The sequence below is a fragment of the Cervus canadensis genome, chromosome 22, assembly GCF_019320065.1.
Source record: "Cervus canadensis isolate Bull #8, Minnesota chromosome 22, ASM1932006v1, whole genome shotgun sequence".
Lineage (NCBI taxonomy): Eukaryota > Metazoa > Chordata > Mammalia > Artiodactyla > Cervidae > Cervus > Cervus canadensis.
The window spans coordinates 11,861,821-11,885,380 of NC_057407.1; the positions used below are offsets into that span (position 1 = coordinate 11,861,821).

General features: G+C 57.7%; 3 protein-coding genes across 4 annotated transcripts in view; all 3 read right to left on the reverse strand.

Annotated features, from left to right (window-relative positions):
- POC1A (POC1 centriolar protein A) overlaps positions 1-2,315 on the reverse strand; it is a 118,526-nt gene extending 116,211 nt beyond the window's left edge. The window contains exon 1 of the mRNA XM_043441906.1: positions 2,298-2,315. The gene's annotated coding sequence lies outside the window, so the exon portion shown is untranslated. The remainder of the gene's footprint in view (positions 1-2,297) is intronic.
- Positions 2,316-7,160: 4,845 nt separating this feature from the next.
- Positions 7,161-12,280, reverse strand: TLR9 (toll like receptor 9). 2 transcript variants are annotated; one of them, XM_043443413.1, is made up of 2 exons: positions 12,082-12,280; positions 7,161-11,153 (listed from the first exon to the last, which is right to left on the reverse strand). In XM_043443413.1, exons 1-2 carry the CDS (start codon positions 12,082-12,084, stop codon positions 8,067-8,069), a joined length of 3,090 nt encoding a protein of 1,029 aa, XP_043299348.1. In that variant the 5' UTR covers positions 12,085-12,280; the 3' UTR covers positions 7,161-8,066. The 2 variants fall into 2 exon arrangements, with proteins under 2 accessions (XP_043299348.1, XP_043299347.1); XM_043443412.1 differs by lacking the exon at positions 12,082-12,280 and having other exon boundaries at positions 7,161-11,888.
- Positions 12,281-14,457: 2,177 nt separating this feature from the next.
- TWF2 (twinfilin actin binding protein 2) lies at positions 14,458-23,539 on the reverse strand. The gene is made up of 9 exons (XM_043441965.1): positions 23,365-23,539; positions 20,066-20,143; positions 17,614-17,792; positions 17,150-17,245; positions 16,823-16,927; positions 16,550-16,675; positions 15,723-15,873; positions 15,458-15,579; positions 14,458-15,053 (listed from the first exon to the last, which is right to left on the reverse strand). The coding sequence occupies exons 1-9, from the start codon at positions 23,387-23,389 to the stop codon at positions 14,886-14,888; spliced, it is 1,050 nt and encodes a 349-aa protein (XP_043297900.1). The 5' UTR covers positions 23,390-23,539; the 3' UTR covers positions 14,458-14,885.
- Between the last annotated feature and the right edge of the window lie 21 nt (positions 23,540-23,560).

Consider the following 23,560-nt stretch of genomic DNA (forward strand, 5'->3'; position numbering starts at 1 on the left):
ACATATATACAATGGAATACTGCTCAGCCAAACATACAGGTATGACCTCACACCATCACAATGACCATTATAAAAAAAATAATCTACAAACAATAAATGCTGGAGAGGATGTGGCGAAAAGGGAACCTTTCTACACTGTTGGTAGGAATGTAAGTTGGTACAGCCACTGTGAAGAACAGGATGAAGGTTCCTTAAACTAAAAATAAGATTCAGCAATCCCACTCCTGGGCATACATCCAGAAAAATCTAATGTGTAAAGACATGTGCACCATGTACCCCAATGTTCATTGCAGCACTAACAACAGGCAGGGCAGGGAAGTCAGCACGGCTTTAATGCCTGCCAGGCGGTGGCCGGCCCAGCTGTGCCCCAAACCCAAGCAGTTCTGAGGGCACAACCCGCAGCTGCAGCCGCTTCAGTCCAAGCCTCTGCCCACACCAAACAGTCAGTGCTGCGGCAGCCGCTCCCTCCCCCAGCCCTGGCGCTCACACTTCCCTGTGAAAGTCAGGCAGTCCAGGCTGGTCTCACCAGCAGATCCTGCACTGTGGTCTCCAACCGTCCGTGCGCCTTCCCCGACTCCTGCCCCTTGTGTTCTGAGTCCCATGGCTTCTTGTGCATTCCTGCAACCGGCTCTTACCTTCTTCCCGTGGGCCTGCAGCAGGCGCTCACCCATCCTATAATAAAACAAGCTCTCTCTCCGTCTTGACCCCCACCTAGCTGCCGCCTCTGTTCTGCCCTTTTCTGCTTAGCTCTCCCCATTTGGTCCTTCAGCCTGTTCTTTGTGGAGGCCCCTCATTTCTTGCCACATCATGCATGTCTTTGCCAAATCCAGCGGCCCGTTCTCTTTGCCTCTCATTGGATCTCCCAGTGGTATTTGAGGTGGTTGCCCTTAGCCTTTTTCCAGCTTTCTGTAAGCTTCTGGACCACTGACCTCTCCTGACTGTCCTCCTCCTTCCTGAGCTGGTCGTTCTCTGAATGTTGAGCGCCCACTGGGTTCATCTCTGACTGCATGTTAGGCTTCCCCTCTGCAGATCCTCTCTGAGGATCTCTCCATGCCTCCAACACACACCCCACTCTGGGTTTTCAGTCAAGCCGTACATCACGGATGGCCAATAAACAAGCATCTGACCATGCAGCTCCTGACGGCGCCCAGGGCTGCCCACTCCTCCACTACCTACCCTTCTCATCTTGCCATTATCGATCCACTAACTCCGGCCTCTCGTGTGGAAGTCAGCTCGCTTTGACGCACATGACACTGTTAACAAATCATGTAAGTTCTATCTCAAAGATACACCTCAAGCCAGACCACTTCCCGACACCTCTGCTGCTTCTCTCTTGCTTGTGCCGCCACCACCCTGGCACCTGCCCCAGCCCCAGCCTCTACCCCACGCAGCAGCCTGAGAGAGCTTTTTAAAAAATAGGGAGTTCCCTGTCAGTCCAGCAGTTAGGCCTCAGCGCTTACACTGCTGAGGGCTCAGTTTCAATCCCTGGTCAGAGAACTAAGATCCCATAAGCTGCAGCACTCCCTACCCCCGCCCCCAAAATCAAGTCCTGTCCCTCCCCTGCAGAAAATTTTTCTGGGTTTTCAAATTGTACCAATTAGATTCCAGATGGCTGGGACTTCCCTGGTTCTCCAGGGCCTAAGACTCCAAGCTCCCAATGCAAGAGACCTAGGTTCCAGCCCTGATCAGGGAACTAGAGTCCACATGCCACATCTAAGAGTTTGCACGCCACGACTAAGACCCAGCACAGCCAAATGAATAAATTATATTTAAATATTCTAGATTGTCATAATAGGCTGATGAGATTCTCTGGTATCAAGATCCCATCCATCTCTGCAACCTCATCACCCATCCCACCCTTACCCGTTCACTTAGCCTCAGGTGTAGACACAGACTCCTGGGTCTCAAATACCCATGGAGGTTCCCACCAGCTTCCAGGGGTTGGTGTTAGCCATTGTTTCTCCCCCGGATTTCTCTTCCCTGGCTCGTGAGGTGACTGCCCCTCTTCACTCAGAAGAATCCTCGGAGAGACCGTCCCTGAATGCCAGAGCTAAGACATTTCCCTGTTGTGTGCTCTGGCCTCCCCGCTGCACTGCCCTTCAAAGCCCTGGTCGCTCACCCTGCAGATCGTTTCCCCGACACTCTCGAGTCCCGCGCCACCCACAGGGCCTGACACACAGCGAACGCGAAGCAAATGTGCTGAGTAAGCAAAAGGGGTCTGTCTCGGCTGTCACTACACACCACAGAGGGCGGGGCTTAAACAACACCGTCGTTTCTCAAGAAACCACGTTTCTCACCGTTCTGAAGGCTGTACTTCTTGGGTCAAGCTGCCAACAGATTCCGTTACTGGCGGAGGTCCTCTTCCTGGCCTGCAGACAACTGTCTTCTCGCTCGCTATAAATGCGTGTGACCTTTATCTCTTCCTCTTCTCTTTTTTTAAAATTAATTACTTTATTCTATTTTTTGGCTGCGTCGAGTTGTTGTGTCATACGGGCCTTTCCTTGAGGCGCCTGTGCTTCAGAGCTGAGAAGGCTCAGTAACTGCAGCACGTGAGCTCAAGAGTGCGCAGGCTCAGTAGTTGCAGAAGATGTGCCCCAGAGTGCACATGCGCAGTAGCTGCTTGTGGCACCTGAGCTCCAACGTGCGCAGGCTCAGTAGTTGCAGGTGTGCCCCAGAGTGCACATGCGCAGTAGCTGCTTGAGGCACGTGGGCTTCATAGTGCGCAGGCTCAGTAGTTGCAGTATGTGCACCCTAGAGAACTGCCGGGTCAGTAGTTATTGCCTGCAAACTTAGTTCTCCCACACTATGTGGGAGCCTAGTCCTGCCACGGATCAAACCTGTATTGGAAGGCAGAGCCTCAACCACTGGACCACCAGAAAATCCCCCCCTCTTCTTTTTATAAAACCACTAATCCTACCACGGAGGGGCCTACCTCCTACCCTAATTTAAATAATTAGATTTTCAAAGGCCCCACCTCCAAACACCATCACCTGAGGTTAGGGTTTCAGCCAAGGAGGGGACACAAGCTTTCAACCTATAACAGCGACCTGTGAAAACCTGCAAGATTACTTTTCTAGAATGGATAGATGAGCTGAAGAACAGCCAAGCAACTGGAGGAATGAGAGACTCCTGGCCTCAACTCCGGACCCTCTGGGGGTGGGTCTATGCCCCGAACCAGGCCAGGCGATGAGAGAGCTGGCTGAGTCCTGGTCCCATCAGATAAAGCCAGGCACCGGGCAGGACCCCTGGGTAAGATGGAAGTCATATCCCTTGGGAACCACCACGAGGTTCCTTTCAGCTCAGGAAACGCCCTCATTCAGCTTTCCCAGCCCTGTTCCCCCAGGACAGCCTTCAGGGCCCTTCCATTGTCCACCAAATTCCCACGCCTGGAACTGCCTCCACCTCCTTTCCGTCCAGTAGTTTCCCCTCTACTTTGGGTCACGTTTCTCTCCCAATGCTTATCAAGACCCACCTTCCTTCTCGTTTAGACTCAGAGCCAGGGGGGGTCAACAAGGTCATTACCTCAGCTTCTCCCTGCTGTTTGTGATTATGAGGACAAAGGATGATGGGATGTTCTGCGGGGCAGGGGTCCCTAACCTCTAGGATCTAATGCCTAATGATCTGAGGTGGAGGTGATATAATAGTAATAGAAATCAAGTGCACAATAAATGTAACACTCTTGAATCATCCCGAACCTATCTCCCTGTATAATCCCTGTTGGTGGAAAAATTGCCTTCCACAAAACGGGTCCCCGGTGCCAAAAATGTTGGGGAGCACTTCTGCAGGAGCGAAAGGATTCATCACCTGCTTACATAGGAGAAGTTTATGTAAGCAAGGTTTCTAATAAAGATGCAAGTGTGAAAATGGATGGTGTCATGGAAGCTCCCTAAGAATATTCAGAAGCCTAGGGCATCAAATGGGCTTCCCTGGTGGCTCAGATGGTAAAGAATCTGCCTGCAATGGAGGAGACCCAGGTTCGATCCCTGGTTCAGGAAGTTCTCTGGAGAAGGGAATGGCAACCCACTCCAGTATCCTTGCGTGGAGAATTCCATGGACAGAGGAGCCTGAAGGGCTACAGTCCATGGGGTCACAAAGAGTTGGAGAGGACTAAGCAACTAACATTTTCACTTTCAGGGCATTAAATAACGTGTCCTAGAGGAAAATGGGAGAGCTGTAAGTTAGAATCTTAGCAGGTAGAATTTCCTTACTTTCACATTTCTTCCCGTCAAGTTGTCCTAAGTCTTGTGCCCAGACCTCGACTTGTCTAGCACTCACTGATCCCCAGTGGCAGAGAAGCACAAGGAGGCAACAGCAGGGTGGGTATGCAGGTGCCCCAGTCCTGCTCCCAGGTTCGTGAGCCTCTGATTCTGAGGTAGGAGATAGACAGGCTCCAGGTTGGATATTTACAATCAGCCAGCCTCCTCTTTGAATTTCCTGAGGCAAGAGATAGGTGGGCTCCAGTTGAGGAATTTACTACCAGCCTCCTGTTTCCTCTCCAAAATGGAAGTAACCTCAGAAACAGGGTAAATAGCCAGTCTCTGTCGCTTGTAAACATCTCAAGGGAATAATCATGACAAGGACAAAGAGAGGCAAAAACCCTGCCTGAGTAAAGGATAAGGGAGGCATTACACATGCTCAGAAAGGCTCCTTGGAGTTGAAAATCAGAGGTTATTCCAGGCCATAATGAGTTTTGCTCCTCCCAGAAGCCTTCACTTTGAGATTCATCTTGCCTAAGGTGTATGTGTGCAAACCTCAGGTGAGGGTCCAAAGACAAATTAACCAGAGGGAGACAGAGCAAGATGATTGGCCTGAGGGAAGACAAAGACCCCGAAAACTGACCCCTTATAAAGGATTTAAACTTCAAAAAGGCGAGACTCTCTCTCTGAGCTCACCTGTGTGCCTTTCCACATGTACTTTTCTTTTCAATAAACTGTTTACTTTACCCTTTACCTTATACCTCCTACCTTGTTCTTGACTAAGCAGGCAAAGACTAGGGACCTTAGCCTAACTGCTGGCTCTGTTGCAGAAACCAGTACTCAAGAAACCAAGCACCACGCTTGGAGAGTTAGAGAACTCAGATTCATTACGCCAGCGGCCCCAGAGGAATTAATACTCCAAGCTCTGAGCCCTGAACAAAGGGATTACAGAGTTTTTATAGACAGACTGTAGTGGGCAACACTAGCTGTTAATAGGCTGGTTTAAACTAAGGGGTTTTGCGCGCACGGGTACAGTGGTCAAGATGGGGAGGGGGATGCCTGGCCTGAACAGGCATGATTAAGCAGGTTTGCAGGGGCTGGGCGATTGCAAAGAGCAGGACAAGGGTGAGTGAGATAAACTCCAGTTCCTAGTATTGCAAGTCCCCACTTTCTAAGACTACATGACCTACGTGATCTAGACTTTGTAAGGGGCAAGCTGAGTTACAGAGGCAGAAGGAGAAGGAGGTTATAAAAAATTTTAACTTTTCCTCTTCAGCTCCACTGTGGTCCAGTGGTTAGGACTCCCAGACTGGGAAAGTAAGACCCTGCTTCCAGCAATGGCTCCCGGCTGCTTGCTGCAAACTGGCACTTACTGCTGCATGCATCCGAAATCAGTTCCACCACAGTTGCCTCTGAACCCCTGTAGTGCACTGGGCAAGGGCCCTGACTCAGGAGGCTCTATCTCTGGATAGAGAGAGAAAAATCTCTCAAAGTCCCATCAGCTGGTTGTCCTCAGCATAAGTCCCTCACCTAAAAATAACCACTGGGCAATCAGCTAGGTCTCCTAGACTTGAAACACATTACCATAAATACTTGTAACAGCCTGCAGAGTAACTCTGGCCATTCTCACAGGCAGATGTGCAGTCTCTATAGGGGAGGGCACTTGCCCAGGATAACCCAAATAGCAGAGTTGGTGGTCACCCCAGGTAATCTGATCCAAGGCCCATCTCTTCCCCAGCCTTGCAAAGCCATGTTGTGGGCAGTGTTAATGGTTGAGGACGTGCAGCGGTGTGGAGGAGAGGGCCAGCCACCAGCGTCCCTCCTGACCACAGGAGCCCAGTTCCTAGCACCCCCTGCAGAGCCCAGGCTAGTGGCTCTGCCTCTAGATGTGGTCGATGACAGCAGAACTTTCCCCTGCAAATTGAATTGAGCACCACAGACGCCTCTAGACTGATTTAAGTGGAGCCCAAGAGTGTTCCAACCATAGCCCCCATGCATTATCTCTAAGATGCTCTTCTTCTGAATCCTCAGAAGAACCAGGACTGGGAGCATGAGTACATGGCCGGGAATGAAGAGGTCCTAGCTAGGGTCTGCCCCAGGGCAGACTCTGTTGGTCAGAGATAGGCAAATTGTGCTTCCCACACGCCAAATGTGGTGCCCTGGGCAGGGTCCTGACTTCTGCTCCCAGATGTGGCCAGAACAGTCTCAGAGCCACTCAGCAGCCCCCTCTGCCCCACCCACAAGACTCCAGCCTAGGGGAACGACAGTTCTTGTTTTATTTTCTCCCCAAGCATGGGTTAAGGAAGTGCATGGAGCCATGCTAGCTTGCTCCTCCAGAAGCTGGACTGGATCAGGGCCCTCATGGGGCTGCAGATAGTCAGAGACCCTCCTCTGTCTTTCTTTTAGGCAGGCAGATAATAGGGAATGCCAGCCTCCAGCAGGAGCCTCTGTACCCAGGTCAGAAAGGAGAAGGTGGCCTAGACTTCTCTCCCAGCTATAGCCTGGAAGGAGGAAAAGCAGCCTCCTGTCCCTACCAGGGATCCCCACAACCAGGCTGCAAGATTAGCCAAGTCTGCCTGAGCTCCAACCTTCCAGCCCAGAGCGCTGAGCTCCTGAGCCCCCGAGCAGCCCCAGACTGGGCCCATGGCCAGCTCAGCTGGGTCCTCTCTCCCAGCGCCCCAGACGCCAGCTCCAACCAAGAGCTGCACGTGTCTCCTCTGTTCCTCAAAGGGCAGGTTTACTTGTGGGGATGGGAGACAGCCGGCCTGAGCAAAGCAGCTCAAGGACTCTGGGCCTGACAGGACCCATGACTCCTCATGCACTTGTGGAGACACTGAACAGGCTCTCTCCAAACACTGGACATCGAGGCTCCCAGCAGCATCCCAAAGTCTACACCAAAATCTAGCATCAAAACTAGAAACACACACACACACACACACACACTCCATTGTGGCTGCAACTCCCACCTATGTACAATCAGCTATGAGAGGCAGGGGCAGGAAAGGGAGGCCCCACCTTTGAAGCCAGGTGACGGCTCACCGAGGTGTCCCTTTGATGCAGAACAGAGAGATTCAGCATGCACTCAAGGTGGATACAGAAAGGGATGGGCTGTGAGCTCACCTTAGACTCTTCCCTGGCTCTCAGCTCGCTGCTGCCTGGATTCACCCACAGGCCTTCCTCTCCCCAGCCTGGACCAGCCTCCCTGGTACAGCATAAACATGGCCACCAGAAGGCGCAGTCACCCGCTCTGAGCTTGCTGCACATCTTCCTGATCGCTTTAGGAATGAACATTCCCCCTGGTTGCCACCTCTTAGGAATCTGGTGCCAGTCAGAAATGAAGCAGGCTTGCAGATTCCCTGCCTGCCCTCGAGCCACCCTAGGCCCTGCTGGTGAGGGAGATAGATCCTGAGGCCAGTTACAGAGGAATGCCAAGCTTGAATCGAAAGGGTCAGGAGACCCAGTCTCTTCTCTGGGAAGGATCAAGACCTCACTGTCCGGAAAAGATGCCAGTGAACACAACTGCCCTTAGCAGCTTCCCCCCTAACCCTGCCAGCCTAAGCCCTGTGGGCCCTCCCTTTTCCTCCATGGTAATTACCCCCAATCACCTCTTGCTCCCCCCTTTGTTTTAGGCCTGGTGAATTCTCCCCTTTTTCCTCCCAATAGCACCTCCAGTGAGCTCAGGGTTAGCTGTTGGCCCTCCAGCAGCATTTATTTGTGTGCCTGCTCTATGCCAGGGGGCCAGACAGAGCAGTGGGATTGCAAAGGGAGGCAAGTTGGGGCATCCCAGGCAGAGAGGCAAGACGGGGTGGGGGGGGTGGTGTGCGGGGAGTGGGGGGTGGGGTTAAAGGAGTGCTGGGCAGTCACTCTGTGCTATTCGGCTGTCGTAGGGCCCCGGCAGAAGTTCCGGTTATAGAAGTGGCGGTTGTCCCTGGTCAGGGCCATGCCCAGGTTGGCCCAGAAGCTACCCTGGCCACTGGGCTGATGGGGCCAGAGGAGGACGCTCTGGCGGCAGAGGCGCTGGCGCAGCCGCACGTAGCGGGACCTGTAGGCAGCGGGGCGCAGGATCACCAGCACCACGACGTCCTTGCGGTCCTCCAACAGGCGCTGCTGGGCCAGCAGGAAGCTGGCGCGCAGGAGGCCGCTGACCCGGTCCGTGTGGTCCAACACAAACATGGTCTTGCGGCTGCTGTAGACCGAGGCCCACAGGTTCTCGAAGAGCGTCTTGCCGGGGAGCCAGTCTCGCTCCTCCAGGCAGAGGCGGAGCGCCCGGCGCCCACGGCGCTCCTCCAGCTGCACACGGAGCTCGTTGTACACCCAGTCGGCCACTGCGCTCTGCACCTTGTCGAAGACCACGAAGGCATCGTAGAGCAGGGTGTCCTCGCCCCGCCGCCGCCCCCGTCGGGGCAGACGGGCCAGACACAGGTGGAAGCAGTACCAGAGGTCCCAGCCACAGAGGTGGTGCAGCATGGGCACTGCCAGGCCCAGCGCCACCATTAGCAGCGAGAGGCCAAAGCAGTCCAGGGAGAGGGTCTCGTCTAGGCAGAGGCGCAGGTCCTGTGCGAAGATGCTGCGGCCCTGGAGCTGGCCTGGGCTGCCACACGTGACGCGTCTGGACAGCCCGGGCACGGCTGCCTGCATCTCCAGCAGGAAGTCCACGAAGGCCGCCCCGCAGGCGCAGTGCAGCGGGTTGGCGCTCACGTCTAGGATTTTCAGGGTCTCTGCTAAGGAGCCGAACCAGGACGGCTCCACCGTCTTCAGGGCGTTGGCGCTGAGGTTAAGCTCTTTCAGCCCCGTGGCGAGGACGAAGAAGCCAGGGGTCACAAAGCCGATGCTGTTGCTGCTCACGTCCAGCTTCCGGAGCCAGGTGCTAGGCGGCAGGCTGCCGTTGCTCAGGGCCTTCAGCTGGTTTCCCGCCAGATCCAGGGCTTCCAGCTGGGGCAGGAGGGTCAGGCTGCTCCAGTTGAAGAAGGCCAGGTTATTGTCCCGGAGACGCAGCTGCCGCAGGCTCTTGGGCAGGTTGTCCAGGTGACGAGGCAGGAGGGTGTGCAGATGGTTCTCGGATAGGTCCAGCCTGACCAGGTTCCTCAAGCCTTTGAAGAAGCAGAGATAGAGGTCTCCCTCGGCCCACATCTGGCTCAGGGAGTTGCCGCTGAAGTCAAGGGCGCGCAGCGAGGCGCTGCTGAGCTTCTGTGACACGCGGCTGTGGATGCCGTTGTGCGCAAGGCTGAGGTAGCGCAGGGAGGGCAGCTGGGCCACGAAGCTGAGGTTGTGGCCCACGCCCTGCATGCTGAAGGGCTGGCTGTTGTAGCTGAGGTCCAGTGCCTCCAGCTGCGGCAGCTCCGTGAACGAGCGTCCATGGTACAGGTCCAGCTTGTTGTGGGACAGGTCGAGCACTCGCAGGCTGGTCAGCGGCACGAACTGGGAGCCGTTAACCGCCTGCGAGATGCTGTTGTGGCTCAGGCGCAGGCACTGGAGGCGAGAGAGGCGGGTAAACATCTCCTGCTGGATCGTCACCAGGTTGTTCCGTGACAGGTCCAAGGTGAAGTTGAGGTTGCAGCTTGGCATGAAGTCCTTTGAGCTGACGGTGTCCAGCGGGCCTGGAGTGAGGCCCCTGGGTGACTGCCACACCTCCACCCTGCTGTCCATCTCCCCCAGGGCGGCCGCCGGCGTCGCGGCCCCGCTGATGCGGTTGTCCGAAAGGTCCACGAAGAGCAGGCTCGGGAAGGCCCCAAAGATGCTGAGCTGGGCCTGGTTGATGAAGTTCAGCTGCAGACACAGACTCTGGAGCTTGCGCAGGTGGGTCAGTGGCTGGAGCGTGGCCTCGGTGAGGGAGCGGAAGAAGATGCCGTGCATGTCCAGCTTCTCCAGGGACACCAGGCCCTTAAAGGAGGACGCCAGGTGCAGGTGGGCGAAGGACACCTTCTTGTGGTAATTGAAGGACAGGTTGAGTTTGCGCAGCTGGGGCAGTTTCCAGAAGATGGTGGTCCTGGTGATGTAGTCATAGAGGAAGTTCTCACTCAGGTCGAGCACTTGGAGCCTGTCCAGGCCACGGAACCAATCTTTCTCTAGTTTGTAGAGAGAACTGTCCTTCAACACCAGGCCTTCGAGGCGGCTCAGGTGGCTGAAGGTGTCGGGGTGCAGCTTGGGGAAGTTCTTTGGGCACTCCCTGCAGGGGTTGCGGGCGTGGTCGCAGCGGCGGCAGTTCCCGCCCACGTCAAGCACGCGCAGGGCGGTCAGATTGGCCAGGTCCTCGGGTGCCAGGGTGACAATGTGGTTGTAGGACAGCAGCAGGGTGTCCAGGCTGGGGGGCAGGCGGCGGGGCACCTCCGTGAGGTTGTTGTACTTGAGCGACAGGTGCGTGAGGTTGCCCAGGCCGAGGAGGGCACCCGGGGCCACCTCCAGGGCCCGCTGGCAGGGGTTCTTGTAGTAGCAGTTGCCGTCCATGTACAGAAAGCGCAAGGCCTGCAGGCCGACCAAGTGGGTGGGGTCTAGCACCAGGATGCTGGTGTGGCTCAGCGACAGGGACACGAGGGAACTGGGCAGGGCAGGCACGGTCGTGATGCCATTGTAGCTCAGGTTCAGCTCCTCCAGGGTGGGCACAGCCAGGAAGGTGTTGGGCTCGATGGTCATGCGGCAGGGGAAGTGCATGGGGCTGAGGCTGGCCGGCGGGCAGTTCCACTTGAGGTTGAGGACCCGCAGGTTGGACAGGTGGACGAAGTCGGAGTCATGCAAGTGGTGGATGCGGTTGGAGACTAAGGAGAGGCTGGTGACGTTGGCCCGGGGGGCTCCAGCCGAGAAGTGCGGCACAGACTTCAGGAACAGCCAGTTGCAGTTCACCTGACCACGGGGCTGGAGCTCACAGGGCAGGAAGGCAGGCAGGGTGCCCTGAGCCAGGGCCGCTGCCAGTGCCGCCGCCTGCACCAGGAGAGAAAGGGGGTGCGGGGCACAGTAGGGGCCCTGCAAGGTGGGCGCCGGGTGAGGATACAGCCCCAGCTCCACCTCCTCTGCCCCATCTCTCTGGGGGTTTCCCAGAAGAGCTCCCACCTCCGTCTCACCCAGCCCTCCAGGGAGGTTCCTGTTTCTCTCTCCAGTGTCCATCACATCTCCAAGGCCCATGGGGAACTTGGACTCAGATCTGAGACCCAGCCTTTGACTCAGAGAAAGGAATCAGAGCTCATCCTGAGACCCACAATCTAGACTCATGATGGAGCCTTTCACTCAAAACCAAACTCTAGCTGGACAGGAGAGCCAGGTTGGTGGTCAACAGCCGCCCCCCCTCCCCAGGCTCACCCTTGTTTCCCCCTTCCATTCCTCAGAGGTCATTTCTCTTTCCTCCCAAGCAAAGAGGCATCTTCCCGTCCCTCCAGCGCCCCTGAAAACCTCCCTCTGCTCTCTGCCAGGCTCCCCCCAACCAATCCTGCTCCGTTTGGGCAATAGGTGGGAATGAGGGTCTCCTGCTGGGGTTCAGGCTGGCCACTGCCCAGGGCCTTGGCCAGGATGGCCACTGCCCAGCTCTTTCATGCTCTGCCCACCTTACCCAGCCCAGGCACTCAAACTGCTGTGGGTCAGAACAAATTGGAGGGAAGGTTGGGCAGCAAAGGCAGACAGGGCACAGCCCTGGCGTCCCCCTGGCTTGCAGCCCAGCACCACCACCACCAGTGAGCCCAGCACCACCGCTAAGAGCAGCCCTTAGCCCCAGCCTCCTCACCAAGCTGTGAGTTTGGGCCTCATGGCTCATGACTTCAGGGTTCAGTGCGTTTCCCAAGCCACCTGGGTGACTGTCCCTTTCACCCACCCTTGTCTGTAGCTCCCAAGCCCGTGTTTCTCCCCATCACTTCCTCCCCACCTTGTCCCCTTCCCCGGGGGCCGAGGGCTGCTGTCCTACCATGACAGGGAATGCGGCTTCTCCAGAGGGTTTGGCAGGCAGGTTGGGCGGCAGCTGCAGGGAAGGATGCTTGGCGCCCACTTCCCGTGCCGACGGCTCAGAGAACAAAGGAAGTGAGAATTTTGAAATAACCTAGTAGCCCCCTTCCTCCCTACACTCATGGCAGGGGTGGGGTGTAGGGGATGCAATGAGTCAGAGAGGCCATTTGCATAGTCAGGTGGCAGGCTGCTCTGTCACCCCTTCCTCTTTCTACTCCCCGCCCCCCACCCCGGTCTGTCCAAACCATCTGTCACATCCCACGTGGGCCTCACACCTGTCCTCTGGGAAGTCTGGGGAGAAGTGAAGGCCTAGAGCTCAGTCTAAGGTTGGCAAGAGATTGGAATTAGGAGCAGTGTCAGACCTGGTGGGGTATGCCCCAGCCTTCTCAGCCCCTGCCCCCCCCCCCCAACCCAACCCAGGCAGCAGCCTCAGGCCAGCAGCTCCCGCACTGCCCTTTCCTGCCCCGAGGTACCAGTCCTAGACTGTGTCATGCCGGGCCTGGAGTATGGGGCAGGGGGCAGCATTGGCCTTGCCCAGGGTCATCTGCCCCTGCCACAGCTGCTGCTTCCTCCAGGAGCAGGCCCTCCTCTGCATTCCCAGAGCACCATCGGAGGACAAACCCCACCGCTGGACCAGCTGAGATGTCCTGGCTCGTCCTCTCCTGAGGCTCCTTCCACAATCTCTCTGACCCAGGTGATTGCAACAGATCACTCAGGCCCAAAGCTGCAGGATGACCCGGGACCCTCAGCAAGTCCTTCTGGCTCCGTGTTCAGAATCTGCCCATATTCCACCCCTGCCCCACCTTCACATCCACCAGCCTGGTCTGAGCTGCCATCTTCTCTTGGCTAGACCAGAGGAGTTGTCACCTCCTCAAGATTGTCCTGCTTCTGCTTTCAAGCTCCACAGTTTGTTCTTATTAGGCCCCTAAGTCACATTATGTTCCTCCTCTGCTCAGACCCCTCCATGGCCCTTTCTAGGGTCAGAGCCACAGTCCACACAATAGCCAGCAGGGTCCTACGGTATCTGCCTGCCCCGTACTCCCTGCCCCGTCTCCAGCCACACTGGCCTCCTGGCTGTGGCTTGAACACATGCATGTAATTCTCCTGCCCCAGGGCCTTTGAACGTATTGTTCCCTGTGTCTTGAAGCTTTTTGCAGATACTCACATGGCCCCCTCCCTCACCAAACTTACATTTCTAGTCACACATTACCCTCTCAATGAGGCCTTCTCTGATCTTCTTATAAACCCCCTACCCCAGATGGAGTACCCCTGAGCTCTTTTACCTAATTTGTTAACATTTTTGTTTTGTTTGCAAATAAGAGTTTATTTGAAGTGTTAGAAATTGCAATTCTGGAGACACAGATTTGGGTAAAATGAAAGAGTGTTTCAGGGAAGAGAAAGAGTTCAGGGGATCATAAAGGTAAAAGCCATAAGGTTGTTAAAGTTGTCTGTAGGTGCTCAATACTTGCTGAATTCATGGGTCTCCACGGTCAGCTCTGGGCAGGCACAGAGTGTTTCTGAGTGATGGCTAAGTGAATGAGGGAATGAATGAACAAACAAATAGGGTTTCTGGCGGGATGGGGCAGGGCTGGACATCTGCTACCCCTGCTTCTCTCTGCCCTCCTCTGGGTGGGTGTCATGGCAGGCAGGCTCCAAGCTGCCAGGCACGCAGCTGGTGCACAGGCCCAGGGGGGTTGACAGCGTGGGAACAATGGCGTTGTCTTCCTGCCCACTTGAGAACCAGCGTTTGGGGTGGGACCAATCAGGCTGCCTTCTATGGGTCCTGGCTTGGCTTCCAGCTCTACTCCCTACAATTCTGCACGCTTCAGTAGAGGCAGAGAAAGGCCCCAGGGATGGAACACTGCCCTGAGTCCCAGCCCAAGAGGCACTTTCCAGAAAAAGGACAGTGCCCATCCAGCAGGTGAATCCATCATCGATCCCATCTGTCCCCACCCCCGCACTCTTCCCATCTGGGATGGCAGGGGTCTTCTACACACTTCTCAGAGGCAGAGAATGAAGTTCTGGCTGCTGCTGAATCCCAAGCCCAAGGGAGATTCCCCCTGAGTCCCTGGGACCAGAAACCTAGGCCCTTTGGGACAAGAGAGGTACCCAAGGTACTCAAGAGGGGGCCAATGAGCTGACAGCGAAGCCTGCACATGCACACACGGACACAGCTCTTCCATATACTTGCAGCCAGGCAGGCTGGGGCTCCACCCAGCAGGCCCACAGGCCCCCTCTGTGTTGTGTGTGTGTGTGTGGGGGGGGGGCAGGCAGGTCTATGCCCAGGGCCTCCCCATACCCGGGGCCAGAGGTGGTCCCTCAGGGCCAAACTCAGCTGTTGATTTAAAAATATTTTATTCTTTAAAAAATACAGCATTCAACCATCTCGTCCTGCGGTGACCCCCTGCCCCAGCCCCGAATGACCTCACCCCTTGTGGCCGAAGGGTTCTGGGCCATGCTGGGGCCCTAGTCTTAGTTCCCCTGGGGGCTTGGTTCACACCAGGTCCCACAGCCAGCCTCTTGAACCAGCCGAGCAGGGTCCCCAGATACCCTGGGCACAGGGATGAGAGGCAGGGACAGCAGTGGGGGAGGGTCACAAAATGCCAGCCCAGTGGCCCTCGGAAGCTGCAAGGATGTTCAGTTACCAGCCCTCCTACCCATAGGAGGCAACCCCCATCCCAGAGCCCGGTTGCAAGGAGAGAGGTGGCCGTGGGGGTGGGGGCAGCCCCACAGTTTCACACGCCAGCAGGGCTCAGGTCCCGCCACCTAGCTGTCATCCCCATTCTCGCCCGGGCCACGGATGAGGCGCTTGTGACCCCGCTTGCCCTCGGGGCCCCTGGGCTTGGCGAAGGCCCGCTTGGCGAGGTGCTGCTTGGGGTGCACCTCGTCGTAGAGGAAGTCAGCCGTCAGCTCCGCCCCATCACCAATCTCGATCTGTGCGGGGCAAGGCACAGTTGGTCACTCCAAGGGTGCCGGGCCCTGACACACACCACCCTTGGTCACCCCCACTCCCGGGGCATCCCATGGATCTCTTGCACTCCAACCCTCGGGTCTCCTCCCAGATGCCCACATGAAATGCCACCCCCAGGAGCACAGAGCTGGGGGCCTGCTGGTGGGAGACCTTGTCACCTCCCACCTGCCTTCCATACTTAGGGAAAGGAGAGACACGGATGTCACAGTTGGGGCTTGTCCAGGCCACCAGCGACACACACGACCCCTTGGGCCTCAGTCTCCCCCTCCATCCAACAGGGCAACGATGCCCCCTGCTCTGCCATTGTCTCAGGACCCTGACGGCCCACGTAGGGGCTGGTGGCAGGGCCCACGGGAACAGCACCCACCTTCTTGGCGATCTCGAGCTGGAAGTCCTGCTCCACGGAGTCGAGGAGGCGGCTCTTGCAGCTGGAGTAGAGCATGCGCTCCTTGATGCTGCACTTGTAGCCGGGCATGGAGTAGATGAACACTGCGGGGGACGCGGAGGTGAGCTGAGGCGGGCCTGGCGCTCCTGCCGCCCCCACAGCCCCTGCAGGCTGCCCGCCCGGTCGTGGGCCAGTGTGGCTCCTGCCCAGCCACTTGAGCAGTGCGAGCCCCGCCATGGCCACTCACCCACAGACTCCAGGGGGTCACCCTCGTGGGTGTGCTTGTAGAGGAAAAAGTGGTAGCGGGCAGCGTCTCGGGGCACTCGGGACGGCAGCTGGGCCACATCCGTCGGCTCCGTGTGCACCAGCTCGATGGTCTCCCGCTCCAGGTCCAGCTTCTGCCGAGGGGCAAGGGGAGATGTGAGGGCACTGTGCGGGTGAGGGCCCAGGCCCACCCTCCCCGACAGGAATTCCCTGAGGTGGGAAGCCGCTGTCAGCTCCTCTCCCAGGGCTCCCCGCCCCCACTCTGCTATGCAGGTCCCTCTGAAGAGGCCACTCCTGAGCCCAGGCCTAACTCTGCCCCTTTAAACACTCTGCTAGAGAAGGAAGTCGCACCAAGGACAATGGACAGGTCAGGGGCAAAGGCCCTGACCTCAGGGAGGCAGCATCCTTAGGCCAGCCCATCCTCATGGTTGGAAGAGCCACTCTGTTTGAAAGGGGGAAGGCTGGACCACGGAGGCACTGGCTGGGGAAAGGGGGGTGATCAGGGGGCTGCAGAGGGAGTCTGGGACAGGAGGGGGTTCAGGGCTGAGGGGTGAACCAAGGGTGATGTGTGCACACTGGGTGGAATGAGGGAGAGTGTGTCAGGCATCCCTGCGGGTGAGTGGGGCCTGGGCTGGGCAGGGAACAGACTGCAGCCACTATACACCGTGACTACAGGAAACAGGTAGGCATGGGGACAGCCTGTTCCCATGGGTACAAGGGTGAGCTGAAGTGAGCTCATGCGTGGGAGCAGGAGCAGGTGGGGTACAGTGTACCCCAAGTGTGCACCTGGGGCAAGGAACAGGCACCCACCAGCTGGATGTAGTTGATCGTCTTCTGTCTGAGCTGCTGAAGCGCCCGTTGGGCCTGCGGCTGCAGAGGGAAGGCCAGGCCCTGCAAGGTCTGGTGTTTGCTCTCCACGCTGATCTCTGTCTTCACCTGGGGAAAGGTGAACAGTGAGCGAGGCCCTCGCCTGCCCAAACCAGGGGGTAGCCCACTTGGGGAATGCAGGCTCAGCCAGCGGGGCCTGACTTGACCTGGAAGCCTTGGGCCAGGACTTCTGCCCGCCCTGTCCAGCGCGCCCACCTCGTTAATACGGATCTGCTGGAGTTCTCTTTCAGCTGAGGTCAGCGGGGCAGGCGCCGCACAGGATGACAGGTGCTTCTGGTACCCGGCAAAGGAGAGATCGTCCTGGCCAGTGGATGCAGAGGCATAAGTGAGCAACTTAGGGTGGGCTGGCAGAAGCCCACTGAGCACCCCAGCTTGCAGACCGAGGACTCTCCCAGCCCTCCCTACTCATCCCCTGGCACCCACTTGCTCTGTAACCCTGCATAACATCCCACCTTCTGTGGGCCCGTGACCCCAGCCTGGTGGGGTCCCGGTCTGGGGTGATGGGGTGGGGGGTGCAGCTACCTTCACAGTCCCGAACAGCTCATCCTTGATGTGGCCTCCTCCAAACTCCTTCTTCACTGTGGCCCGTGTGGCTGCATACAGCATCTTCAGCCGCACCTAAAGGGCAGGGGCCAAGCCATGAGACCTCTCTCCAGGCAGGGCTGCCTGTCCAGGAGCAGGCAGGAGCCTCTGGGTGGGGACCAGGGCCCCTCATTGTGCCCACGCACCCAGCAGAGGGCGCAGCACGAAGGTAAGGCTGTAGTAGGGTAGTCCAGACAGCAGAGGGAGCCCTCACCCAGGACAACCTTTGCCTCTCAGAGACCCAGGTTCCAAGTGCAGGATCTTATCCCTCACTCATACTCCCTAGAGCAGGATCTGACATCTCCCCCTTTAGACTCCCCACGGCAGCACCATGTTATCTCGATCGGACCCAGCTTCCCCCCTTCCTCTGATCCCGAGGCTGGGTAGGGGTTCCAAGGACTCACGGGGGAATTATCAGGTGACCAGGCGAGGAAGAGCCACTCGAAGCCTTGGGCATTCTGCGAGTCCAAGCGGTAGAGCAGGTAGCAAGGCTGTTGGGCATCCAGCAGCGGCAGCACGGCCCGGTCATAGTCCTGGTCCCAGCGGCCCACCAGCTCCCGAAAGGCGCCCAGCACAAGCTGTTCTGGGGGCAGAGGCCAGGTGAGCCAAGGAGAAGCCATGTCCCACAGCCACCTCTCACCGTGGGCCTCGGGCCCTGGAGGTGACTCAGACCCACTGACCACCCTCCCTGCCTTCCCCCGAAGCCTGTCTGTGACTCAATCAGTGTGTGAGTGAATGAATGAATGAGGGCACAGAGCTGCCAGCCCGAGGCTGCTCCCTCTATACACACACACACACGCACGTGTGGCCTTAAGAACATGCCAACAGATGACCCAACACAGACAACCGCACCAAGACACGCAGCCGTGTACCCACAGCCATCAACAACGCGGCCCTTCACGGACACCCACACCCCTCACCCCCCTGGAATATACTCAGTGGACGGCCCTACTGTGCCATCTCCGGCCCCCTGCTCCCTCAGCCTGGGGCTCCAGCAGATTGCCCGGCACACCCTTCTCAGAATGAACATGCTGCCGGAAGTACCGTCACAGCCTCAGGCCGCAGGGATCTGCAGGCAAAAAGGCTTGCGGGAAAGAGGTAGACAGGGGCTCCCACCAGGTACTGCAGAAACAGGTACCCTGCTGCCCTCACCAGCGGTAGTCCCCTTCCCCAAAAGTAACCAATCAAAAGCAGCCAACCTCTTAATACCTAGGGCTGATGAGTCCTGCCACCTTCCTGGCTGGCACAGAGTGGCTGAATGGACACACACTCGACCCACCAACCCCCACCAGGGGTCTCAGTGTGGCACCAAATACCAGCCCATGTGTGCACAGGCCCAGGCTGGAGGAAGAACTGGGGTAAGTGGACAACTACCACCTAGCCAGAGGATACTGGCACCTGAGAACCAAGCCCTCCTGATGGAGGCAAAGGGCTGGCTATCCGGCTGGCTACAAGCCGGGCCTCCCTCTGGCCTTGGCCTCCTCACTTATCCTCCCAGAACTCAGATAGATCAAGGCTGAAAACCAGCAGTCACGGGCTGACCAAGGCCGGGGAAAGTGGGGGGGTGGGCAGCGGCTGGGCAACAGCACTGCCAAAATTGTTTAATTTGTTGCCAACATTTTTTAAACGGGAAAGTCTGATGTAACAAGTGGAATTCCTGGCTTTTCTAGAAAAATCAGGAAGATCAAGCCACACTCAGCTAGGCTGCCGGTCAGGAGGCCTGGACCCTCTGGGGTTCCCAGGTGCCCAAGAGCAGAATGCAGATAAGGGCTCACCAGGAGACTCCTCCTGCTCAACATCTCAGGGATATTCTGTTTGGGAGATGACAGGGAAGGCTGAGGTCTGGGCCATGAGTTCATCTCTTTGGAGGGGTGCAGGGGGCTGACCTACCCCAATATCCCCGACCCAGCCTCTGAGGGCATCTGAATTTGGGGACCCTGGACACTGTCCAGCAGAGCTCTAGCTTCAAAGCCTGGGTGAATTCTCGGTCTGGGCAGACCCAGCTTTGACCCAATTCAGCATGTGAAAAGTCAGCTGGGCACCAAGCCCATTCAGGAGGCACCCAGAAGGGCCCACTACCGCATGGCTACCAAGAAGGGCTGGAGGGATTTGTGGGGGCCTGGCCCATTCCCAGTTCTGCAGTCTGTACCCCTCACCTCCAGGGACAGTCCTGTATCCCAGGACTTCTCTACCCAGAGCTCCTCAAGCCTCAGTCTAATCTTCTGCCTCCCCAAATGCCCTCCCCACTTTAGGCCTCAGCTCAAGCTCACTCACACCCCAAGCCCTATACCTCTAGCATCACCCCTTATGGAAGCCTCAGGTGCCCCGGGTTCAAGTCATGGCCCAGCCAAACCTGGAATTCCTTGGTCCTGCTCTCAAAGAGACCGACACAAGTCCCTTCTCCCCATAGCAAGGGCACTTCCCCTGGGTAGGGCCGTGGCTTCTCCTTAGGAATCTTCCCCAGCCAGTGGCCAAGTGAGGCCAGGCCTGTCGACCACCCAGGGAGGTGAATGGCACTAGACACCGAGGGCAGTGCCTGGCCTTACTTATCCCCTGCGACCCTGCCCTGCCGCGCCCTGCCCAGCCCAGCCCCCTGACAAGGCCAGCAGATGACTCCAGAGCCTCTGGAAAGGCTCGGCAGGACCCTTGAGCAGGGCTCTCTCTGCTATGTCTCCAGCTCCTGTGTGACAGGCATAAGGACCATGCCCACCTCTGAGGCTGTCCTACAAGGCACCTCTCATTTCCAGATGGGAGACTGAGGTCCTTAGGGGGCTGAAAGCCAACGTTTCCCCACCTCCCAGAGAAGCACTAGGGTCCAGCTGCCAGCCTGTCCCCTCACCCACAGGAAGCACTCACCGTCCTCAATGACAACTTTGATGAGTCGCACAGAGCCAGCCCGCGCCTTGGCAAAGAACTCCTGCAGCTCTTCGGTGGCTACGAGAACAAGAAACATGGTGGGGGCTGAGCAGGCACGGGGAACAGTGTGGGCAGGGACACGCTCGGGGCTTGCTCTGTCCTGGGGGTCTGGTGGCGGAGCTGGGAGCCAGATTAAATACGGCCCCCCATGTGACTGGGAACCTGAGACGGCCGCCGAACGCAAGCTCCCAAATTTAGCCAGCAGAGGTGGCAGGCAGGCAGCCTGCTGGCTGGGACGGCTCTGTTGACAGGGCACATGGAGATGAGACAGCCCACCCGGGAATGGGATAGGCCAAGCCAGCCAGAATGAACAGCTCCCACCTGTTCCCTGCACCCCTAAGAAGGCCCAGCACAGGGCTAGCCTGGGACACCCCCAGCATCCTCATATCCACAGACAAAATTACAGGAGCCCCCAACATGCATTGATCAGTCTATTCACACACACACACACACAAGGATACAGTCCCCAGGTTGCTAATTAATTCAGATACAGGCAAATGCAGAGCATGGCTAAGATATGTGTGCAGGCAAGTGGCTGTACACAGAAACACAAAGGTACACACTGCTGTGCACACACACACACACACATGTGCCCAGCCCCATTCCCCCAGCCAGGCTGCCTAACCCTGGGAGGCCCTGAAGAGCCAGGCCAGCCCCAGCTCAATCCTGCCAGGGGGCGATAAACCTCCACCCCCAGGCAGCCAGGAAGAGGAGTGACTCTCAGGGACTCTCCCAAACAGACCCTGACTGTGGTCCCTGAGCCACAGAGCCAAAAGGTGACAGCCAATGACCAGGAACACAGCTGCAGAGGAGAGGATCATGGTCAGAGCTAGGGAAATGTGGAAGTCACAGATCCACTGGTGGTTCAGACGGGGAAGCCAAGGTCCAGGTTGGGAAGGATCTACTTGGGTCTCCAGAGGGGGCTGCACAAGGCCAGGCCAGCATGACCTTGGGGCTGCCCAGGGGTCAGGAGAATTGTGTAGGAACACAGCTGGAGGGGTGAGGTCAGAGAATATTTATAGGGCCCAGACTGGCAGCTCGAGGGTGGGTGCGGGGGGGCCTTTAGGAAAACAAACTCTGGTCATGTCCTCAGGTGCCCGTCACATAGGGTGACCGTGAGCATGATTCATAGGGCGGTGCTGTGTACCACCCTCCAAGGCCACGGGGTGGGCGGAATGCAGCTAACCCGGGCAGGCCCTTGGGGTTGACAGCGGCATGGTCTGGAGACATAGCCCCACTGAGCCAGGGTAGATCTGCCCTCAGTGGACCCCAGGCCTGAGGTTCCACCAGATGTGTATGACCTCTGACCTCACTGAACCTCAAACTCCTCTGTAACATAGAGGTAATACCTCCCACAGCATTAGAGCCTGTCCTAATAACAATTATTCATTTTTATTAGTGCAATGACAGCAGGGCAGGCTATTACCTGCTCAGACCTCCCCCAAGGGAGAGGCTGACACACCCCTTCTAGTGTTACCAGGACAAAGTGACACCCCAGTAGCGGAAGACACATCGCCCTCCATGTCTCCTCAGCCACCATCAATAATCCAGAGGCCAGGCCTGGGACACCTGAGCCTCTATCATCAAAGATTCATGCCCCCGACCTGCACCCCTGCTGCCTTGCCTCCCACCCTCTCCCAGTCAGCCTCAGGTTACAACCCTCTCCTGCCCTGCTGTGAGGCAGTAGATCAGGACTGGTACCCAGGCATCTAGGGTGATCTCTCCTGCCACCTCCCAAGGCCAGAAATGGGGGGGGTGGGGTGGACTGCTCCCAGGCTGAAGGAGGGCTGCCAGATTTCCCTAGGCAGGCTCATCTCAGTATAAGGGAAATGAGGGAGTGCCGGAGGGCCCAGGCCACCGGACCAGTCAGCCCAGCATGGGGCAGTGGAGCCCTAACCTCTAATTCCCTCCCAGTTGGAGGCAGCAGCAATGATCAGACAAAGGGGAAGGAAGGGGCAGGTCTGGGGAGGGGTTGTTCCCTTCCGTGGGGCTGAGTCATGAGCCGCCCCTCCAGCTCTTCTTGGAGAACCCTGGCCCAGACCCAGGCTCCTGCTTTTTCTGGTCCTATGGGGTGTGGCCAGGGAAACCTGTCAGGGCCAGCCACCAAGTGGCCACAACCGCAAGCAGGGATCCAGGTGGTCAGGCTGGTCGATGGTGATGGTCCCGGGCAGGGCATCCTGGTGTGGTGAGAGGAATGGCTGAGGGCCAAACCACCGGGCTATCTGGGCAAGCGGCCTGGGCCTACCCCACAGGCCAGGCAGCCCTCCCAGGCCAGGGACACAGGGGGACACTGAGGTACAGATAGGGTCAGCACACCTGGCTCCTGGCCGCTGCTTCTTCCCTGTCCTGTGGAAGGAGGAATCGGACCCTTGCGGGAGGAGGAGGATGCTCTGGGCTCTGGGGTGGGGGAATCTGGCCTCGAATCTCTAGGTCAGAACCTTCTCCCTTGCCTCCAGCCTGGAACTGGGACCTTCCAACCCTGACTAGGGCAGACTCAGGAGATCAGAGTGGAAAATGGCAGGGAGATCAGAGGTCAAGGTCAGACTGGTGATTCTCCACGTCCCCACCTAGAAAATACCTGTCCCAAGTTTTTCCCAGCCTAGTTTGTGAGGGTCTTGGGAGGAGCCAAAAGGTCAGGACCCCCTCCTCACACAGACACAGCCAATAGGAGCCATACCGTGCATCCATTGAATGGAATGAACACGGAAAGGCACCCAGATTGTGCACATGCACACAGACACCCCCAGACATGTGCACACAGTCACGAAACACTGATCATGATGATTCCATCATCATCTGAAGATGCTTCCAGCTGACCGTGTCCAGTCAGCCATGAGTGCATGTGCACTCGATGTACACAGATCCAGATGTGCACACATAGGGCTGTACCCACAAGACAAGTGCACATGCGTGCACACTCCCTCAGATGTGAACATCCGGGTACACCCACCCCTGCGTGCTAATAGATGGGCACACACAGGCACATCCACCCCCAGATGGGAACACAGACGCTCCCACCCCAGCTGCGTGCCCTACATGTACACCCACCCTCAACTATGCACAGTAAGTCCGCATCCCACCAGGAAATGACCACCCCAGGCGACCCGCGGCTGCAAAAGAGAACAGGAAGCTTCCCCAGGCTGGTGCCGGGAGAGGAAAGAGGGGCCCAACAGCCAAGGAGGGGCCACAGCCGCGAGCAGAGACCCTCGGCCCCCTGTCCGTTCGCCATCCGTCCTCACCGTGGATGCCGGTCTGATGCGCCATGACTCCGTGACCCGCTCCGCCCGCGCCCTCGGAGCCTCGGCTTGGCCCCGGCCCGGCTTGGCTCGCTTGCACTCGAAGGAGAGGAAGGAGGAGGATGTAGTGGCGGCCGCCCAGACTCGCGCAGCTTCCCGGGCGGTGCCGCAGGACCCGCCCCCAGAGCGCCTCGCCCAT

Bases quoted from the DNA above. Each gene is read 5' to 3' on its own strand.
- TLR9 (XM_043443412.1), bottom strand. From the start codon at position 11,312: ATGGGCCTTGGAGATGTGATGGACACTGGAGAGAGAAACAGGAACCTC.
- TWF2 (XM_043441965.1), bottom strand. From the start codon at position 23,389: ATGGCGCATCAGACCGGCATCCACG. The intron at 17,246-17,613 runs GTGAGTCCTTGG...CCTGCCCTTTAG, and splicing joins GGTCACCTGATAATTCCCCC to GTGCGGCTGAAGATGCTGTA. The intron at 15,874-16,549 runs GTGGGTGCCTGT...GCCCCTCGGCAG, and splicing joins CGATCAACTACATCCAGCTG to AAGCTGGACCTGGAGCGGGA.